The 13,206-nt window shown below is 44.6% G+C and overlaps 1 protein-coding gene across 1 annotated transcript in view; it reads right to left on the bottom strand.

Annotated features, from left to right (window-relative positions):
- The window catches only part of FANK1 (fibronectin type III and ankyrin repeat domains 1), a gene marked incomplete at its 5' end in the record, with an annotated part of 129,786 nt that overhangs the window by 19,541 nt on the left and 97,039 nt on the right, over window positions 1-13,206 (bottom strand). Inside the window, one exon of the mRNA XM_080912986.1 lies at window positions 6,219-6,396. Coding sequence (XP_080769112.1) covers window positions 6,219-6,396 — 178 coding nt within the window. The remainder of the gene's footprint in view (window positions 1-6,218; window positions 6,397-13,206) is intronic.

The raw sequence follows: 13,206 nt of genomic DNA on the forward strand, positions 1-13,206 counted from the left end.
TACTACCAGAAGTCTTTGCTGGGCTTTGAGTAGATCCCAAGTATCCCTATTTCAATGCTGTATCTAAGTTTGTCTTTGCTTGTGCTTCAAAGGCTCATCCTTGGATGAGGGAACATACTGTCTGGAGCTCTCTGTGCTTCACTACATTCTTGCCTTCTTCCCTTCAGTATACTTTCCCACGGCTCCATGCGAGCAAGCTTACCACTGCTTGCTGTTATTTCTCTCATCCTCAGCAGAGCTGCAGAGGCCACAGCCATACATTACTATACTAACTGTTAAGAATGTTTACACTCAACCTAAATATTTACACACAAGTTCTGTTCTATGCAATTCAAACGTATCCTATGCCCATTTCTTGCAAGGTGTTGGGCCAGGCAGACCCGGATAAGCTCAAGACTCAGTTAAAGCATTCAACATCCTGTGGTCCCTAACTCCTGGAGTAGGCATTGTGGCTGATAGAAGCTCGCCTGAACACACATGGCTGCAGAATAAAGAGAGGCCTCGACTGTTACTCAAGGTCTCATTTATTCATCCCCAGAGCCCACTAGAAAATCAGTCTCTTCTCCAAGATGTGGCATTAGAGGGGTGGCTTCAGAACAGAGCCACCCTGACTTCTGGTGAAGCAGTAGCCTTTACCTTCCCATCCCCATCCCACCCAGAGCCCAAAGGCTGACTTCCTCCGGAATTTGTTCCCCTGCATGAGGAACGATGGGTGGAAGAAAAGAGGGTTGCATGGTGTCCTGCAAGGAAGGTCTCTGACTTCTATGACAGACAAGAGGTGTCAGAATGAAATGTTAGGTTCAAAGGTTCAGCCCCAGGATGAAAGTCTTGTGTGCCTCAAGCAGAGTGTACATAGGAGGTGTCAGATCCAGGCATGTGAGAAAAGATGCCCCAGTGAGATCCAGCTACATCACCCAACTCCTCATTTACCAAGGCTTTTTCTCCTTGGTGCTCATCCAAAATTGAGATTTTAGAAGAAATTAGTAACTTGCACCATAAAGTTACTTCAGGCACCAAAATTCAACAAAGCCAATAATAATAATAATAATAATAATAATAATAATAATAATAATAATAATCTGAGCATTAGACCTCTCTAAATCAGGCCCTGTTCCCTCCCCCCCCCCCGCCCCGTTGGCAAACTCAGCCCCATTCTGGCATCTTTTATTTGTAAAGCTACTCCTCTCCATTCAAAAGAAGGTGCATGCTCAGAAAGGTTGCCCATCCATCAATGCAGAAACACAAACAAGAGTCGAATCCTGTGCCCTGGAACAGGAGCGAGGTAGCAGGAGGGGAGCTGGGTAATGCTGAGGTTGGGTGATGAGAAGCCTGTCATTTTCACACTGGTGCCATTGGGAGTTAGCCACCATGAAAAGTTCCAGTTCCCTACTGTAGAGAGGAAGGGAAGCCACATGGTAAGATGGAACCACTAGTATGTGGCAGGCAGTGATGGAGAGACAAGTCTAGGAAGGGTCCTGCATACCAGCTTCCAGCCAACAGAAGCACTATTGTGCCTGCCAAAGTTCATGGAGCAGAAGCCAGTGCCATCATGGGCCAGCCGGAAGACAGACAGACGGATACACTGTTGGTTATACACCAATATGAGATAACAAAGAAATGGTTCCTATGGCATAAAGAAAAACATTTAAATTTTAAAAAACGGACAAGTGTAAGAAAAATGAATACACTCACCACAATGTGAACTCTCTAAACCAAGCAGAATAAATGTCCTGAAATACTACATGGGCTGAAAATTGTAATCTAGAAAATAAAGATGGATCAGACTGGAGCAGATTGTTCCTAGGAAAAGCTAGACTGTATTGCTAAGTGACATCCTTACTATGGTTTGGGAAGGGTTGGTCCCCTAAGGTATGGGTGGGCATGCCTGTGAGTGTGTGAGTGTGTGGGTGTGTGGGTGTGGTGTGCACACGTACAAGCCTACATATAGTCTTCCTTGCTTGTCAACATTCAATCAAAGCCCATAGGTAACAGAGATCTCTAGTGCACTGGCAAATTTTAAGGTGTTCTGTTTTGGATTTAGCGATAAAGCCTTGGAATTCTGTCTAGGCTGGTCCCCATCTCTTGGCCTCAAGTGACTACCCCACCCACCCACCCCCATCTCAGCCTCCAAGCACCTGGGACTACAAGCCTGAGCCTCGATCCACTTGTAAATGCTTTAAATCTACCATTAAAAGCATCCTGTGTTCAGCCAGTTCACACACTGTTGTGCTCTCTCCCCTTTCAATTATCACACAAGCTTCCTGATTAACCCTCTCTGCTGCCTACTGCCCCTCCTCCCACTGCCTCATCATCCACAGTGGCCATCACAGACCATACAGACCCTGCCTCTTCTGGATTAACAACTTCACTTGCTTCCCCAACCTCTTTCTAGTAAAAGCCAGTGCTGTCGGTCAGTCACAGCCACATGGTCACCTCTTGCTACCTTGTCAACCTCACCACTACCCCCAGTCCACTTCTCCGAGTTCCTCTGTGACCATTCTTGATCGGCACTGCTTTGGCCTGGAAAGTCCCACCCCACACTTGCTTCAGGCCCTTAATCCTGATCTCAGTCCCCTAACCTGCCCCCTGATTTCGTCTTTAGGACCTAGTACCCAACACACTATGCATTTTTACTTGCATGCCTCTTTTCCCAGGCATTTCTCTCAGGAGGAATTCCTATCTGACTCCTGTGCCACAACTCTGGCTTTTGGAACAGTGTTCGCAATGTCATGGATACTCAGTAATTCATGACAGTGGCATGGATAAAAAAATCCTAGAGGGTGGCAACTGTCACAGCAAGGAAGGGCAACTATAAGATAGCAAGGGAGATTTTCAGTTGATGGACACGGGGACAGAGTGATGGAGGAGAACAAGAAACAGAGAGAGGATGCCAAAGCATGTTTAAAAACAGGAAGTACCTACATCAGAGAAAGTTTGTGCTCAGAAATAAGAGGTAATCAAGCATGTATGAGCAAGTTGCACACACATGCACCATGTATACCATACAAAGAGACAGACAACACAAATATGTGTATACAAGTACATTTGTGCACACACATGCACGCATGCACACACACAAACACACAGCTTTAAAAGAAAACAACCTTCACAGTGGAACATGATTAAACAACGCCCTAGGAGCCAGACTTCATGGACCATAACCTTCATCCTTCATGCAAAAAAGACCCACGTGAGATGATATGACAAATGAGAGAGTTTTAAAAAAAATCAACCTTCAGGGTAGAAAGAAAAGACAGAAAGCAAGAAGACTCGTCTCACTGGTAAAGTCTGGGCCGTTCAGGGCCTAGAACACATAGGAAACCAGACAGAAATGGAGCGGAATGCCCTGGCCTCGTGAAGGGGAGCAAAGGGGAAAACCACAAAACTAGGTAACTGTACTTTTGAGAACTATAAGGGAAACTCAAGACAAAGAGCACTCCAGAGATGCAGACTACAATGAGCTGATGGACCAGAGCCAAACTTCCAGGCAGGAGAAAGCACCCAAGACCACACCGTGCACTAGATAACCATCCTAGTAAGGAAGGCATTTGCCAGCTTTAATGGTAGAATGAGGCCGGAGGAGAGGAATGATGTGGAACTGCTGCGGTCCAAGTCTGCCACCTAGTGGTCAGACACATGTGCACAATTTTCAAGGGATAAAACCTTTCACCAAAAGACCCTTGGAGCCAGTGTATGCAAGTGATGCCACCACTTCTGGATGGCAGGCCACTATTCAAGACTGTTCTCTGACCAGACCACAGCCAGGTTTCTGGGGCCAAGGTGAAATGACACAGACACTACATCAGCCGGAGGCTGGTGCGTGTGACTGGTGTCTCCTTAGATAAACTTTGGGCACTCGGCATAAAAGGAAATGGGAGGGAGGGAGAGAGGGAGGGAGGGAGGGAGGGAGAGAGGGACGGAGGGAGGGAGGGAGGGAGGGAGGGAGGGAGGGAGGGAGGGAAGGAGGGAGGGAAGGAGAAGGCAGGCCAAGAAGTGGCAAAAGAACACAAACAGGACAGGTTCTCATGTTCTGGCCACGCACAAGTCAGACAAGTAGAAGGCTCTGTCTTTTCCTTCCTCCATAAAAACACTTAAAATATAATTTAAAGATCAGAAAGATGGTTTGGTGGGTAAAAAAGAGCACTTGTCATAAAAGCATCAGGACCTGAGTTCAGATCCCTAGCACCTACATTAGAAAGCTGGCTGTGGCCCCATGAACCTGTAATGCCAGCACCAGCGTGAGGAGAGACAGGAGGATAGTTGGGGTTTGCTGGCCAGTCAGTCGAGCAGGTGGCCATTGCTGGAGGGCAAGCTGGGTGTCAATGAAGGAACTTGTTTCAATGGAATAGGGGATAGACCAAAATAGCAGGGTATTCAACATGCTCCTCTGCCCTCCATGGGTATGTATAGCTGCACATACATACACACACACATGCATACACACATATACATGCATACATACACACATACACATTTTATATTATGCATATATATGTTTAAAGAAAACCACCTTCATAACAGACCACGTGACATTATTTGTAAAAAATCTTAGGGACTTGATGGCTATTTTTTGTTTATCTGACATAAGCTAAAGTCATTTTGGAAGAGGGAACCTCAGTTGCAAACATGCTTAACCAGATATCCTATGGGAAAGCCTATGATGCGTTTTTGTTTTGTTTTTTATTAATGATTGATATGGAAGAGCCCATGCCCATTGTGAGCTGTGCTAGTCCTGGGCAGGTGGTCCTGGGAGTGTAAGAAAGCAAGGTAAGCAAGCATGAAAAGCAAGCCTGTAAGCAACACTCCTCCATGACCTCTGCAACAGCTCCTGCCTCCAGGTTCCTGCTCTGATTTCCCCCCATGATGGACCACGGTGTGGAAGTGTAAGCAGAAATAAACCTTTTCCTCCCCAAGTTGCTTTTGGTCGTGGGGTTTATCACAATAGAAACCTGCGTCAGGGATTCAAGGTCCAAAATTATTTTCATATGGTAACTATATTTCAGATACTATTTTTTAATACAGGGAAGTGCTTCTCAAATATCAGGATATTACCACTTAAGTAACAACTAAAAAAGGTGGGAAGGGGAAAGAATGGCACTGGGGAGGGAGGAGGGGACACTGTGACTTAAGCCTGGAGATACATCTTCACCATCCAGGCTGTCCCTCACATCCCCACTTCAGCACTTGGGTAGAAGGCCTCTGGAGGAAAGGACAGACAGGTAGCTGGCCAAGCATTCTGGATCCTGCCCGAATCACTGCTAGTGTGGGATCTACTGCACTACTGTGTCCCAGAGCACCCGGAACAGGAAGGGGAGGGTCTGCAGGCTCTTCTGTGCTAATCCCTGTACTGCCTACAGTAAAGGCTAAGAGAGACCACACTAGCATTTCTTTCTGGTATTACTTAGTCTCAGGAAGAAGTGACTTTATTTTGCAAAAAGCTGAGCGGCCAAAGGAAGTTAAGGCACCGCTAACATGAAGACAGAGTCCCCTTCTGAGGCACTTTGTTTGTGTAAAAGCCATAACTCTGTGAGGGCTTGCAGCCTGCAGGCAGTGGTCTAGGAATTGTGACAGAGTACTGCACAAGCCAGAAGTCCTGCCATCCTCTAAACACTGGTGGGATGACTGAAAAGAACAAGCCACCATGTGGGAGAACCCCAGCACAATGCTCCCGAGCCCCTGAATGGGTGGGAGGGCTGGCAAGCTTTGTGGCCTTCAGAGCAAGAAGGGAGGTGTGGAAGAGGGAACTTCATCTAGGGTTCATGTTCTGGGAAAGATGGGGCCAAATAAATCAGAAGAAAATGTTAATTAAACTAAGAAGCAAGGCCCTGATGTGGGGCACACCCGGCTCCAAGACTGAGATGGAGGCCATTCTGGGTAGAAAGAGTTGAGGACAATCGTGTCAGGCGAAATTAGAGCAGTCTGCTGGTGCATACTAGAGGTGTTTCACCTGGCATCCACACACAGAACAGCCCGAAGGGAACCACAGCTCACTCTGTCCTGTTACTTTGTCTTTCCATCTCTGCATTGTTGCCATAGGTAAATACACTAGCACACTTCTGGAGTCAAAGCTCCTCTCAGTTACTGGGGTTCATTCTCATCTTGACTATTAATGCTCATACCAAGAGTCCATGGGTTCAGCCCTTAACTTCAGAGGAGCTGAGGGTTCTCGGTGACCTGGGAAAGCAAGATGAAGTATGAACAGCTGCTCCTACACCTACGTGTAAATGACACCATAGTTGTGCATTTTGGGATCCTCCTCTTCAATGGAGAACCTAAACCACTGCTCCTGTGGTCCTTGCCGTTTCTCTTTCTTTTCCAGATCCCAATACAGTTCGATGCTGTGATGAGTCACCTTGCCCACAATAGGAGGATGCGGCTTTAAGAGTGGCACAATTTCTGAAAAGAGAAATATGGGATTCAGGGCCCTGTTTCCAGAAGGTCAGAGCTTCCAGTAACCCAGCTGTCCCCCACATACTACTGAACACTCAAGTAAAGGTTGACACTCACCTGCTCATGAGTGGTAGGCATGTAAGCACCTTGCCACTCCTGAAGGCAACTACATTGGTCCGCTGACACTAAAAGTCACCATGATCCTTCCAGAAGGTAGGTTACTATGGCACAGCAATTAGCCGAATCTTTAAGAATGAGACTTGGTGTGCTGCTATGATCCTTTGGGGAACTGGCTCACAGAGAGAGCCAAGAGATGAACACCATATTTGGTCTAAGTATTTATTATAACATGACAAAGGCTTGATGTCTACTCTACATGATCAGCTCTATTTAAATAAGAACAGACTAGTCATGACCCAGGTAAAAGATAAGCTATGTGCCAAAGAGAGAAAGCAAATAGCCAAGAGGACATGGATCAACTGTTCCTACAACCTGATGTTCACAGAGATCAGCAGCAATGAACTCTCACTTTGTGTCCAGTTGGACACTGAAGAGATCTCATTCCGATTACAAGTGACACTCTCAGTCGCTGGCTGCAGAGGAGGAGTCAAAGCCTTGCTAGAAAGCACTATGGAAGCATATGGAAAGGGAAATACAGCCACTGGAGATGCAGCTTGGTGGGCAGAGAGCCTGCCTGGCATACGCACATCCCAGGGCTCCATCCCCAACGCTGCACAAAGGAGTGTGGTGGCTCACACGTGTAGAGTCAGTTCAAAGTCATCTTCAGCTCCACGGTGAGTTTGAGGACAACTCTGGGCTGCATGAGACCCTGTAAAATGTGGGTCCCACTCAACCAGGTACACTCATCTGTGGTGGCCTTTGCCACAGTGAGGAAGACAAATACATGAGGACATAAACTGCTTCAAAGCATAGAAATTCTCATGAGGGAAGGAGAACCATCGGTAAGGGAATGGATGGACAATTTGCCAGGTCTGCAACATTAAATACAACCTTTAAAATGAATAGTTTTTCCAGGCATGGAAGCACTCACTTTTAACTCCAGCACTAAAAGACAGAGACACATGTGGATCTCTGTGGTTTGAGACCAGCCTGGTCTACATAGCAAGTTCCAGGACACCCAGGGCTATGTAGAAAGAGCCTGTCTCAAATACAAACAGATAAAATAAAATGAATGATTTCTATGCTAGATGTTTTGAGAAAGTTTCCATACAATTCTATCAAGTCAGAAATAAAGAAATACTGAGTTTTAAAAACAAGGAATCTAATAGGGCATATACCACACTGTCGTCACACAGTGGTTATTTTTTGATTGTTGTATTGCATTGTGCTGGTTTGTTTGTTTGTTTGTTTGTTTTGCTTGTTCTGCATTTGTTCTTGTCTGCCTACTATACTTTGCATCTCTTCAGAGTCCCCATTTCTGAATCCATGGTTTAAGCACCTGTGTGCCTTATAACTATAGTACACATCCCTGATGTGCTGGTCAGTCATTCCAAAAAAAAGAACCGATTGTGTATTTTTCCTTTGCCAACACTTCACACATCTGGCCAGCTGTGCTCTCAACACCCCACACCTCCTGCAATATGGCTCCCAAGAAGGCAAACCTGCTCTTGTCTTGCCCATGCTAGGACACTAAGTCACATTGCTAACACTGGTGCCATATGAAGGGTCATATCTGAAAGACAGTGACTTGAAGATACAGAAGAGAGCATCATGGGACCTCCCACTTTCTAACTTTATTGTCCAAATATTTATATATTTGGAAAGCACAACGAACAGGCTCAGAGTGGTCTAAGTATATGCTCTGAAACACTCAAAAAACTCACTTTAATGTGTGTTTTGAGACAATTAAGTAACATTATGTATAAGTGATGACATCTCTTGGGCAATGGCTTGGTTTCCCAGGAGAACAAGCAAGTTATTAGACCATCAATAGAAAGACATACCAAGCAGCTGCATCACTGATGAGCACATGCTATGAAGTCCAAGTCAGACCACCAAGCAAGGATGGAGAGTTGGCTCAGCTCAAGAGCACTGGCCGCTCATTCCAGAGAACCTGAGTTTGATTCCCGGCACCCACATGGTGACTCATGACCTTCTGTAATTCCAGTTCCTAGGAGATAATGATGCCCTCGTCTGCACTCCTTGGGTACTGCACACAGTTCAGCAATAGATGCAGGTAAAACATGCCATCTACTAAAATATATAATTTAAAAACTATTAAAAGAAGTAGGTTCACAACCTGGATATACATGGAAGGACAGAGGCAAGATGAGGTCAGGAAGTGGCCTCATTGCACAACTGTGAAGTTTGTTCATGAAAAGCACGTGGGATGTACACAGTGAGATAGTGCATGCTGGGGGCGTTGCTGTCTGTAATCTTTTGGATGTGCACACCTGGGAGGAGCTGAGGGGCCACACTGGTCTTCCAGTACAGGCCATTGTCCTCAGCCCTGGTCCTGTGTGGCCAGTGAGTACAGTAACTCCCACGGTCATAGCCAATGCTTGTGCTGAGCACTTTGCTTGCCTTTCAAACACTGTTATGCCAAAGTGCAACAATGGCCGATGGTTCCAGAATTCCCCCACCACAACTAAAGGCTGACTCAGATTTCCCATCCAAAGACACATGGCTTCAAACCCGATAGAAATCAACACAGACAAACAATTCTAAATTAACCTTACATCTCAAAAGGGTCCATGCAGAGATTCTCGAACCCCATGCTACTGAACAACGGTGGACACAAATGATGAGACATCGCCCTCAGTGAGCTTGACCAGGAACCACAAGGTCCACTGCCACCAGACACACACCCTGGCTCTTGATAAGAGTCAGACTCTCATGACTTCTCACCCTTGCTACAGATCTGCACAGGGCCCAGGCAAGGTGGAGGTTTGGGAAATTTGTATCATTGTCCTTATTTTAGGAATGATGTAATAGTGTGCACCCAGAGACAGCACTGGCTCTAACCCTCTCTGCTCTCCTCTTCATGATGCCTTTAATTCAGCCCAGGGACAGAGAGAGGCAGGAGTTCCTTTCTGTGGCAGGTTTCCTGGATAAAGCTCATGGTGAGCAGTGAGGTGACAGTACTGTCACATTGCTGCCACATCTCAGTGTAAACTAGCTTTAGTGCCAGGATGTGGACAAGTCCCTCCACTTGAAAATTTGATCAGCTGAGTCTGAGGTCAAAGGTAGAAGCACAAGTATCATTGTATACATCCATGACTGCAGCTGTGTCCCTCTGCCTTGAGGTCTAACCCCCTGCTAGGTGGAAGTTCCAACTCTTTCCATGGCAAGTATAGGAGCAGCCTGGGGCCTTGGGAGAGCTATGACTTCAGTTACTAAGAAGTCAACCCTAATGTTGCTGCTGTCCTTCATCTGTGGCACACTTGAGATATTCTGTGTTCCCTTTGTGTAACATTACTTGATTAGCTTCCTGCTAACTTTGTCCTATTGTATAAAAGTTTTCTGTTGGGACTCTGCCATTTCCCCAGGCTGTATATAAGATGCTGACTTAATAATATTCCTTGGCATAAAGACATAGCTTGTGCAAGACCTTCTGACCCCAGTTTTCCTACCTTCATTATCTTATTCACTGGTCCTCTCTTCCAGGAACCTGTCCCAAAGAATGGCCTGTCTTCTCTTATCTTTTTATAACCCACTAAGTGCAGTTAGTGCTGCCTGCCTATCCATGGATAAAGGACAATCTACCAGGGCATGGGCAACAAGCCTGAAAATGACTCCCTAGTAGCTATCACTTGGCCATAGCTCTTCAGCTAGGGGTGGGGCTTCATGAACTCATGCCTCCAGCCATGCAAGAATGTTGACCAGTTGGTGTGGTAAGAGTCTTTTGCAGATAGTCACGGCTGCTGTGGGTTCATGGATTGGATGGCCATATCATATGCAGAGGACAGCAGTTTACAGCTTTTCCCATCATTCTTATTTACATCCTTTCCAACCTTTCTTCTGCAATGTACTCTGAGCCTTGAAGGATCAAAAACTAACATTATTTTAAAGATTCAAACACTTACCAGTTCACTATTTGTTGAGCCAAACTATTTGTATTCAAACTTGTGTTACCCTTTTATCACCAGTAACTGTTTTATAAACTCTGTCCAAGTTCTGCAGAGTATATGCAGTAACAACATACATACACCTGGATACTTTATCCATACGTTAATTTACTTAGACAGGGTCTTGTGCAGCCCAGGCTGCCCTCAAACTAGCTTTGTAGTTGAAGATGACCCTGAACTTCAAACCCTCCCACTTCTACCTTCCAGGTACAGCTGTGTACCACCCAGCCCAGCTTACTTGACATTGGGAGTAGAATGCAAGGTGTCACCCATGCTAAACAAGAATTCTACCGCCAAGGGACTAGAAAGGTGGCTCAGAGGATGCAAGCATATAGAGCTGTTGCAGGGGACCCAAATTTGGCTCTGAGCACCCATATTGGGTGACTCACAACCATCTGTATCTACAACTACAGAGAGATCCATAGCCTGTTTCTGGGCTCCACACACATGTGGCAGACACATGGATACACACATACAAACAATTAAATATCACTACATAACAAATAATAAAAGACTTTAACAACTGAACTACAGCCTTCGGTCTCAATGCTCTGTTTTTTGTAGAATAGTTTGGTGTAAGTTTTGAATCTTTGAAATCGTTGTTTTACATTTGATAACCAGACTCAAAATCGTATTTCACAAATTTAGGCTTAAAGTTTATCTAACACTTCTAAACAAAGCTTAAAAGCAGCACATACTCAGGATCCTTCGGTTTCCTTCTGCACCAGAAGCTGACCCTGAACTACAGCACTCTATATCCAGACCACCCTGAAAAAGAGCCGGTCTCACGGGAGTGCTAACACATCTGAGAGCAAAGGTGAGACAACCTTCTGCTCAAATGCCTGGCCCAAAAGGAACCCACCAAAGCACACATGACACAGAAACTGAGGAGTAGTCTGGGACAGGATCCTTTCGGTTTCCACCTGTGCCCAGAGCTGACACTGTGCTATAGCTCTCTATACCCAGACTCCACTAGGAGAGAGCTGGTCCCACAGACGTACTGAAACAGCTGAGAGCACAGGTAAGACCCCAACTTCTGCTCTGAGAAACCCATCTGGAGCCTTCAGAACATAGGAATCGAGAAGCAGTTTGGGACACAATACTTCCAGTTTCTTTCTGCACCCAGTGATGACCCTGTGCCACAGTTCTCTGTACCCAGACACTGCTGAGTGACAGCTAGTCCCACAGTAATGCTGACACACAGGCTTACAAGAGGGTCAAGCCACTGTCAAAATCAGCAAAACCATGTAACACCAGAAATAAGCAGATGGTGAGAGGCAAGTCCAAGAGCCTAAGTAACAGAAACCAAGACCAATTGGCATCATCAGAGCCCATTTGCCCCAGCACAGCAAGTCCTGGATACCCCAACCCAGAAAAGCAAGATTCTGACCTAAAATTATAACTCATGATGATGTTAGAGGATTTTAAGAAGGTCATCAATAACTCCCTTAAAGAAATACAGGACAACAAAGGTAAACAGGTAAAAGCCCTTAAAGAGGAAACACAAAAACCCTTTAGAGAATTACAGGAAAACATGAGCAAACAGGTAAAAGAATTGAACAAAAGCATCCAGGGTATAAAAATAGAAATAGAGACAATAAAGAAATCACAAATGGAGACAACCCTGATATAAAACCTAGGAAAGAGATCAGAAGTAATAGATGCAAGCATCACCAAAAGAATACAACAGATGAAAGAGAGAATCTCAGGGGCAGAAAATACCATAGAAACCAATGACACAGCAGTCAAAAATGCAAAATGCACCTAACCCAAAACATCCAGAATATTCAGAACACAAAGAGAAGATCAAACCTGGGAATAATAGGTATAGAACAGAGTGAAGATTCCCAACTTAAAGGGCCAGTAAATATCTTCAACAAAATTATAGAAGAAAACTTTCCTAACCTTAAAAAAAAAAAAATATGCTCATAAACATACAAGAAGCCTACGGAACTCTGAATAAATTATACCAGAAAAGAAATTCTTCAGATCACATAATAGTTAAAACACCAAATGCACAAAACATATATATATATATATATATATATATATATAGAGAGAGAGAGAGAGAGAGAGAGAGAGAGAGAGAGAGAGAGCAGTAAGAGAAAAAGGTCAAGTAACATACAAAGACAGACCTATCCAAATCATACTAGACTTCTCAACAGAGACTATGAAAGCTAGAAGATCCTGGGCAGATGCTATATAGATCCTAACAGAACAGAAATGTCAGCCCAAGCTACTATATCCAGCAAAACTCTCAATTAACATAGATGGAGAAACCAAGATATTCCATGACAAAACTAAATTTATACAATATCTTTCCACAAATTCAGCTTTGCAAAAAAACAAAAATGGAAAACTCTAAGACAAGGAGGGAAACTACACCCTAGAAAAAGCAAGAAAGTAATCTTCTTTCAACTAACCAAAAACAAGACAGCCACACAAAAATAATTTCACCTCTAACAACAAAAATAACAGGAAATAACAATCACTGATCCCTAATATCTCTGAACATCAATAAATTCAATTCTCCAATAAAAATATTTAGACTAAATAAAAAGATTACAGACTGGGTACATAAAGAGGACCCGACATTTTGCTGCATACAGAAAACACACCTAAGTAACAAATACAAACACTACCTCAGAGTAAAACACTAGAAAAATTTTTTCCAAACAAATGGTCCCAAGAAACAAGCTGGAGTAGCCACTCTAATAGTGAATAAAAT

Source organism: Micromys minutus, assembly GCF_963924665.1.
Source record: "Micromys minutus genome assembly, chromosome: 2".
NCBI classification, from domain to species: domain Eukaryota; kingdom Metazoa; phylum Chordata; class Mammalia; order Rodentia; family Muridae; genus Micromys; species Micromys minutus.